Genomic DNA, 9,800 nt, shown 5'->3' with positions numbered 1-9,800 from the left:
TTGATCACATTTGTAGGGTTTCTCTCCACTATGTGTTCGTTTATGTACTTGGAGACTATTGTGCCTCTTAAAGGCTTTACTACATTGATTACATACATAGGGTTTCACTACAGTATGTGTCCTTTTATCAATTTGGAGATTACCTTGACCTGCAAAGGCTTGACCACAGTGGTTCCATTCATAGGGTTTCTCTCCAGTATGAACTCTTTTATGCTTTCGATGGCAACTACATTGTGCAAAGGCTTTACCACACTGATTACATTCATAAGGTTTCTCTCCAGTATGAAGTCCTTCATGCCTTTGAAGGTGATTGTGATGTGCAAAGGCTTTACGATGTTGAGTACCTTCGTGGGATTTCTCTCCAGCATGTTTTTGAGGATGACTGTGATATGCAAACACTTTATCATACTGAGTATATACAGAAGGTTTTTCTACAGTATGACTTCTTTCATGCCTGCAAAGATAATCAAAATATGTAAAAGCTTTACCGCATTCACGACACTAATGAATCTTTTTATCTCTCTGAATGAGTTTTGCAATTTGTTCTAATGGCAAAGAGGAATAAGATCTTAAGGTTTTAACACATTGTTTACATTCATGGTGTCCCCTTTCATTATGGGTTAGTTTTGTGTCTTTGAAGACACCTTTAATGGTAAGAGCATTTATTATATGGTTCATTTTATAACATCCTTGTTCTAAATGAGATTTTTTTTTCATATTTGAAGAGAAATAGAAGAACTCGAAGCTTTACCCCACTAATTGCATTCATAAATTTCCCTATAGTGTGAGTCTTTTAGCATATGCAAAGTTAACCAGGATATACAGAAAATTTCCACTTTCCTAGCACAAATTGGAATTTTCTGCAGTGTGAGTTTGTGGTTGTATTCCCAATTAAGTTGGAAAACAAATTAATTACAAACTTTTATCACACTCAGAAAGTCTATTCAAGGTGGGGACTAATACATATCTTCTAAGTCTACTGGAAGAGAGGTACACTGCTTCTTTTAATATCCCTGTGCTCACATGGTTTGGATCCATTGTGACCATATACCTACTGAAAGAATAATGTCAAATGAAAGGTTTAAACATTGGATTCACATAATTCGACTTTTTGTTCTTCACAGAGATGTGGTACTTAAGGTTTCTACACAACAACCTTCTTTACTCTAATAAACTGTCCGCTTCATTAAACTTAACGATACTATAGTGCATAAGTAACACCAGCTTCATTATGGAATCGTTGCTTATTAGAGGCTTTGGACATGTACTTAGCACCTGTTCAATGTGCATACTTTTCTCAACATCTAAGTTGTATGAGATTAAACAGATTGGCAGTTCTATAACATAGTGCGAAGGGGCTGATTCAAATAGTGATACCTGTTTAGGCACTGTCTCCCTGTCTTCTTTCTTAGACAAATGACTTGCAAACACAAATCAAATACCTAACCCTGAGGCACATGGTTTTGTAAAAATTTAATAATCATTGATACACTTAAAATCAGTTTTTTTTACACTGTTGCTTTTCTTTAAAATTTTCTTAAGAGGCATATTCCTATCAGCCTGCACCTGAAAATTACCTTCCATGTCTTCCAGAACCTTGAAAATGTTCAATATTATGGTCTTCCCAATTGTAACCTAAAATAGAGTAGCAGAAAATGTATGATATATTATTGAAAATTAGGCAAAATTGCAGCTGCTATCTTCAGTGAACCTTAGAACAATTCTTGGTTTATTCACCTTATTCATCTTCATCCTCATTTGAAATTACAAAAGAGCATCAATAACAAAGAAACAGTTGCCCCCTTGTTTTAAAATGCCAAAGAAAATTCACTGTCTTACCTATAGCAGTGAGGTTCCTATAGGTTTCCAGCATCACATCCTTGTAGAGCCTCTTCTGGGAAGGATCCAGCAAAGCCCACTCTTCTCCAGTGAAGTTTACATGCACGTCATCATAGGTCATTCCATTCTAAAATATCCCATACAAGGGTAAAATAAAAAGTATGCTACTGGGCTGGAGAGATGGCTTAGTGGTTAAGAGCACTGACTGTACTTCCAGAGGTCCTGAGTTCAAATCCCAGCAACCACATGGTGGCTCACAACCATCTGTAATGAGATCTGATGCCCTCTTCTGGTGTGTCTGAAGACAGCTACAGTGTATTCATATATAATAAATAAATAAATCTTTAAAAAAAAAAAAGCATGCTACTGACAAGACTGTAACTGTATACTTCATTGGCAACATAATTCTGGTGCTTCTCCAACTTATTTCCTGATACAGATGTTCTACTGTAATCACTAAGCCATTTTAGAAGGAAAATAAATAATGAGTTTTACCTCAATCATTTCAGAGCTCTTTGAATAGGATATTGCCTTGCAAGAGAAATGTCAGTTGATAAACATAAAAAGAGACAAGCAAACAGATGAAAAGTATGGAAAAGACATCAGAGAAATTGTATGAACTATTACTAAGTACAAAATATGACATCAAGCTAGTTGTATTGGCTTGTGCCTTTAATCCCAGCACACAGGAAAAAGAGAAAGGGGTATTCATGAGTTGGATGCCAAGATGGTCTATGTAACAATTTCTAGGACAGCCAGAAGTCTCCCATACAAAAATAAATCAAACAAACAAAAAAGACAGAACTCAGAAGCTTTTTACTGAAGTTCCTCCAAGAAATTGTACCTGCAATCCAGTTCTATATTCATCTTCCAGAAAATCAAGATGGCCTAGTTTGAACTATAGTGTAAGTAAAATATTACTAAGAGGAAATGGACAGATGATAGGATAAGCAAAGTAAATGTGGGTCACAGATAAGAAACACAGGGCAGAAGAGACTGCTCCCCCGTGACGAGCTCTTGCTGGTCATGCTAATAGCTGGGCTCATCTGCCAGTGCTTACATTTGGGCTCACAACTATCCATTATTCACAGTTCAGGTCTTCTGAAGTCTGTTTCTGACAACTCTGAGGATCTGACACATGAGATGCTTATTCATGCACACAGGGAAAATACTCATACCCATTTAAAAAACAAAACAGGTATAAAGACTATTACAAATTTACAATATAATGACTCAATAGGCGTAGGTATTATTAACGTCATGAATACATGCTATCCTGAGAAAGAAAATATACTCTGCTAAATTTCAAAATTTAAGATGTGGACGAAGATCACTAGAAAAATATATTCTTCATGTGTACAAAAACCTACATTCCAGGTCCATCACCCAATAATATAAAAACAAAAAATGCCAGGCATGTTGGTCCACATTTAATCCCAGAACTCTCGAGGCAGAGGTAGATGAATCTCTAAGTTTAAAGCCTGCTTGGTCTACATAGCTACTTTAAGGTCAGCCAGGACTACACAGAGAAACTTTATCTTCAAAAACAAAAGCAACAAAATTAGAAACATGAAAACATCACCATAGCAAAATAGCTTAGCACTGGGTAGCAACTGCCACTACTGTATGTTAGATGAATTAGAGAGAGAGTCTATAATGGTGAAGACGAAACTGCAAGAGGCAGAACCTGACTGATCAGGTTCAACAGCAACACAGTAGATGCAAAGTACAGAAAATGGGTTGAGCCTATGGACACTTAAATTTAAAACCCAATGACAAATGTAGAAAGGTTGCTTCTACAAAAGCTACCATAAGGTCCCCAAAGAAACAAAGGAGGGACAAGTGTCATCCCATGTTGAAAATGCATTTAGTCTAACTTCAAAATCAATCCATCTTGCTTCCTTCTCTACTTTTCTTCTCCATCCTGTCTCTGCAACTTTTAGCTCTGCCTCCCTTTTCCCTGTCCAATCACAGGCCTCCTGCTCAACTAATATTTAAATTAATTGGACAGGGAAAATCCTGCCACAGCTATCATTATATTATAATTAATAGAATCACACAATATAGATGGCATCACTAATAAAAGGAGACACAAAGACAGACCTATGAATATAACAGAGTCCTATAAAGAAGTGCACGAAGTATAGTCAAAATCAAAACCAAAGAAATCACTGGCGATCACTCACCCTGTGCACTCTGCTTCTTTCCTATACCAATAACAGAAAATGGATTGGGAGTGGAGGGCTATCCCAACTGGAGAGATTCAACCCCAGCATAAAATGGTTCAATAGTGCAGAAATAGTTTTAACTATTAAAAATATATCCTTCTCTTATGATAAAGAAAAAGATATCTGTTGAGATCACTTATACACCATTTTGTTCCCTATGATTGATAATTGGATATAAATCCTCCTTAGGAGGAGCTAAGGTGGGAGGAGTAAGGAGAGGAAGAGGAGGAGTTGGGAGAGGAAGAGTAAAAAGGAAGAGGAGGAGCTAGAGAGGGCAGAGATGTAGGAGGATGAAGAAACACACAGGTATGGAGAACACTCATGAGGAACAACTTACAAACTTATAATTAGGTTAGCTAATTGGGATACAACTCTCTTTGTATGGGCATCTTGTTATTAATCATTATCAAACATATAAAGCCTTTGATTAATCTATAAGAATTAGAGTCTCATTCTCTTACTGGGTCTGCATGGATAGCAGAATGGTCTGGGCAATGCCCTGCCTTGAGGAGACAGCGTGGAAGATTGGCAGAGCCATCTCTCACACTGGCATCTAGTGGGTGGCAGGGCTGGTGTTTCTGGTGGGCCGGTTCTAGCTGCAGCACGCACTTGGCCTCAGGCCGAGAAACATGGCAGTTGGGCTAGGCAGAGCCACTGCAGCTTAGATAGTCGGATGAACCAGAGGTCAGTTTTAGATAATTACCACAACAAAATGGCGCCCAACATTTATGAGCTTTGAATGGGTGTTGTTTAATGAACTTAGGTCAAACCCCAAGAAAAGTATTTACTGAATGACCTGCTCATCCCACATAATACATTTTATCCTATAAGTCCTTCACAAATTAACAACAAAATTCTAAATATATACACAGTAAATAAATAAGCCCTGGGAATCTGATGCCTCAGTATTAAGACACTGGGTATAGGACCAAGTAGGAGGCCTCCAAACCTTTGCCACTCCCTGTTACCTGAGATCTAATACGCAGGGTTTCCCCTAGTGATTAGCTTCCTCTCCCCATACCCATGACTCCAGTAGATACCACAGACATCCGCATGATATTGGCTGTTGGTTTGCTCTATATTGCTTTTACTACATTTAGGTATGTGCCATGAATCCCTGGTCTCTCTAAGACTTTTAACATGAACTACCAGCAGTTGTATTTTGTTGAAGGCTTTTTCAGCATCTAATGAGGTGATCATGTGGCTTTTTTTCCTTGAGTTTGTTTATATATTGTATTACATTGATGGATTTTTCATATATTGAAACATCCCTGCATCCCTGGGATAAAGCATAGTTGATCATAGTGAATAATAGTTTTGATGTGCTCTTAGATTCTGTTTGTGAGAATTTTATTGAGTATTTTTGCATTGATATTCAAAAGTGGAAATGGATTGAAGTTCCCTTTCTTTGTTGGGTCTTTGTGTGGTATAGGTATCAGAGAAACTGTGGCTTTATAGAATGAATTAGATAGTGTTCTTTCTGATTCTATTTTGTGGAACAGTTTAGTTATTTGCATTAGCTCTTCTTTGAAGGTCTTGTACAATTCTGCACTGAAATTATCTGGACATGGGCTGTTTTTTGGTTGGGAGGTTTTTGATGACTATTTCTATTTAGGGTGGGGGGCGGTTATGGGCCTCTTTACATAATTTACTTGATCTTGATTTAAATTTGGTACTTGGTATCTGTCTATAAAGTCATCCATTTCATCTAGATTTTCCAGTTTTGTTGAGTATAGATCCATCTTATGGCAATGGGGCACCAAGCCCTGATACTATTACTCATGTTGTGAAGTGCTTACAGATAGGAGCCTGGAATGACTGTCCTCTGAAAGACCCTACCAGCAGCTGACTGAGACAGAAGGAGATCCATTGGACTGAAGTCAGGGAAACCTATGGTTGAATTGGAGGAAGTATAAAAGAAGCTGAAGGGAGAGTGACCCTATAAGAAGACCAGCAGTCTTAACTAACCCAGATCCCAGAGAGCTCCCAAAGACTGAGCCACCAATCAGGAGCATAAGTGGGTCAGACCGAGACCTCTGGCACAAATAAAGGAGAAGCCTGCCTATTCAGATCTCAGTGTGAGAAGATGTACATAATCCTTAAGAGACTTGGGGCCCAGTGAAGGAGGCCTGGTGAGGGGAGAGTAGACTCTTCGAGGCAAGGGGGGAGGAGGAACAGGATGTGGAACTATAGGAGAGGGGATTGGGAGGTGGACATGAAACGGAATGTAAATAAATAAAAATAAAGTAAAAATAAATTTATAAACAGAGTGAGAAAGAAATCAGGCAAAGAACACCCTTCACAAAATCCTCAAATACTGTAAAATATGTTGAAGTAACTCTAAAAAAGCAAGTAAAAGACTTCTATGATTTAAAAAAAAACTACAAGTCTTTCAAGAAATAAATTAAAAAATTATCAGAAGGTGTAAAAATCTCTCATGTTCATGGATCAGTAGGATTAACAGAGTAATAATGGCCATCCTATTCAAAACAATCTACAGATTCAACATAGTCCCATCAAAATTCAAACAAAATTGTTTACAGACTTTGAAAGAATAATTCCCACCTTGTATAAAAGTACCAAAAAAAAAAAAATGAGGCTGGCTAAAACAATCCTGAAAACAAAAGAGCTGCATGGAATTTGTATGAAAACAGACACATTGCTCAATGGAGTCAAACTTAAGATTTAGACATAATCCCACCCACATAAGATATCCAGAAATACACAATAGGAAAAAAAAAAAAAAAGAACCATCAACAAGTGGTGCTTGTTAAACTGTATTCCTGCATATATATGAGCGTAAATCTATCCATATTCATTACCATGCACAAAACTCAAGTTCAAAGGTCTTTGGATCAAAGACCTCAAAATAAGACTAGATACACTGAAACTGATAGACGGGAAAGAAGGGAACGACCTTGAACATATGGCACAGAAACAACCTTCTGAACAGAGTACCAATAGTGCAGACACGAAGATTAAAAACTAATAAATAGGACTTCATGAAACTTAAAAACAACATCAATTAGACAAAGAGACAGCCCAAGGCATGGGAAAATATTTTAACCAATACCACAAAAGACACAGGCTTAATATATAAAACAAGAAAAGAACTCAAGAAACTAGATGTTCAAAACATAAAAATCTCCTAACTCAAAACATGCAGGAAATTCAGAGCAATGAACAGACCAAATCTAAGAATAACTGGAATTGAGGAGAACAAAGATTCCCAGCTCAAAGGACCTGAAAACATCTTCAACAAAATCATAGAAAACTTCTCCAACCTAAAGAAAAAGATGGCCATAAATTTACAAGAAGCCTCTAGAACACCAAATAAATAGAACCAGAAAAGAAAATCCTCTCATCACTATAATGATGATCAATCACTAATAATCCACAAATCCAATAAAAATAATAATCAGAATACTAAATGCACAGAACAAAGAAAGAATATTAAAAGCTGCAAAGGAAAAGGGCCAAGTAACAAACAAAGACAGACCTATCAGAATTACACCAGACTTCTCAACAGAGACACTAAAAGCCAGATGAGCCTGGTCATCAGACTGTAAGAGAATACAAATGCCAGTCCATGCTTCTATACTCAGCAAAACTCTCAAACAACATAGATGGAGAAACCAAAATATTCTAAAGCGAAACCAAATTCAAACAGTATCTATCTACCAACCAAGGCCTCCAAAGGATTCTAGAAGGAAAACACCAACACAAGGAAGGTACCTACACCAAGGAAAAGACAAGATATTAAACATCTCATAACAAAGCCAAAAGGAGAGAACCACATGTACATAATGCCACCTACAAAAACAAACATAACATGAACTAACAGTCATCTGTCTTTAATATCACTCAATATTAATGGAGTCCAAATACCTATAAAAAGACATAAGTAAAAGGCTGGAAAAAGGTCTTCCAAGCAAATAGTTCCAAAATACAAGCTGGAGTTGCCATTCTAACATTCAATAAAATAGCTTTTCAACCAAAAGTTATCAAGCGTGAGATGATGAAGGACACTTCATATTCATCAAAGGGATAATCCAGCAAAAGAAAGTCTCAAGTTCATCAGATCATACTACAAAAGCCTATGCTCAACAAAACTGGAAAATCTAGAGGAAATGGGTGGTTTTCTAGACAGATATACCAAAGTTAAATCAAGAGCAGGTATCTAAACATGCCCACATCCATAAAGAAATAAAAGTCATTAAAAATCTCCCAACCAAATAAATCCCAGGACCAGATGGATTTGGTGCAGAATTCTACCAGACCTTCAAAGAAGATCTGATACCAATATTCTTCAAACTATTCCATAAAATAGAAACAGAAGGAACACTACCAAATTCAGTCTGTGAAGCTACAATTACTCTGATAACAAAACCACATAAGGACCCAACCAAAAAGGAGAGCTTTAGACTAAACTCACTTATGAATATCAATGGAAAAATACTCAATAAAATTCTTGCAAACCGAATTCAAGAACATATCAAAATCATCATTCACCACTATCAAGTAGGCTTCATCCCAGGGATGCAAGTTTGGTTCAATATATGAAAATCCATTAATGTAATTCACTATATAGACAAACTCAAAGGAAAAAAAACTCATGATCATCTCCTTAGATGTTGAAAAAGCATTTGACAAAATACAACACCCCTTCATGTTAAAAGTATTGGAGAGATCAGGAATTCAACACCCACACTTAAACATAATGAAAGCAATATCCAGCAAACCAACTCCCAATATCAAATTAAATGGAGAGCTACTTGAGGAAATCCTACTAAAACCAGGGACAAGACAAGGATGCCCACTCTCCCCATATCTATTCAATATAGTACTTGAAGTGCTAGCTAGAACAATAAGACAACAAAAAGACATCAAGGGGATACAAATTGGCAAAGAAGAAATAAAGGCATCACTATTTGCAGATGATATGATAGTATACATAAGCGACCCCAAAAACTCTACCAGAGAACTCCTCCAGCTAATAAACAATTTCAGCAAAGTGGCCAGATAAAATTAACTCAAATAAAGCAGTAGCCTCCCTTTATACAAATGATAAACAGGCTGAGAAAGAAATTAGGGAAACAACTCCCTTCACAATAGCCACAAATAATATAAAATATCTTGGGGGTAACTCAAACCAAACAAGTGAAAGATCTGTATGACAATAACTTCAAGTCTCTTAAGAAAGAAATTGAAGATCTCAGAAAATGGAGAGGTCTCTCATGCTCCTGGATTGGCAGAATTAACATAATAAAAATGGTCATCCTACCAAAGGCAATCTACAAATTCAATGCAATCCCCAACAAAATCCCAACACAGTTCTTCAAAGACATGGAAAAAGCAATTCTCAAATTCATCTAGAAAGACAAAAAAATGAAAATAGCAAAAACAATTCTTAACAAAAGGAACTGCTGGGGAAATCATCATCCCTGACCTCAAGCTATACTATAGAACAATAGTGATAAAAACTGCATGGTATTGGTACAGAGACAGACTCATCAATGGAATAGAATTGAAGACACAGAAACAAAACCACACACTTATGCACACTTGGTCTTTGACAATGATGTAAAAAATATACAATGGAAAAAAGAGAGCATCTTCAACAAATGGTGCTGGTCTAACTGGCTGCCTGTACGTGGAAAAATGAAAATAGACCCACATTTGTCAATTTGCACAAAGTTCAAGTCCAAGTGGATCAAGGACCTCAACACAGAA

General features: G+C 36.8%; 1 protein-coding gene across 1 annotated transcript; it reads right to left on the bottom strand.

The window, feature by feature from the left end:
• Positions 1 to 3: 3 nt before the first annotated feature.
• On the bottom strand, positions 4 to 2,061 carry LOC114616191 (zinc finger protein 120-like; the record flags this gene model as incomplete). The annotated part of the gene is made up of 3 exons (XM_028761710.1): positions 1,840 to 2,061; positions 1,578 to 1,635; positions 4 to 454 (listed from the first exon to the last, which is right to left on the bottom strand). Coding segments are annotated over exons 1-3 (630 nt in total), but the record flags the coding sequence as incomplete, so codon positions are not given.
• Positions 2,062 to 9,800: the final 7,739 nt, after the last annotated feature.

The sequence above is a fragment of the Grammomys surdaster genome, unplaced genomic scaffold (genome assembly GCF_004785775.1).
Source record: "Grammomys surdaster isolate TR1022 unplaced genomic scaffold, NIH_TR_1.0 308996, whole genome shotgun sequence".
NCBI lineage: Eukaryota > Metazoa > Chordata > Mammalia > Rodentia > Muridae > Grammomys > Grammomys surdaster.
The sequence above is the reverse complement of the archived record's forward strand: the minus strand, read 5'-3'. Positions and strand labels throughout refer to the sequence as shown.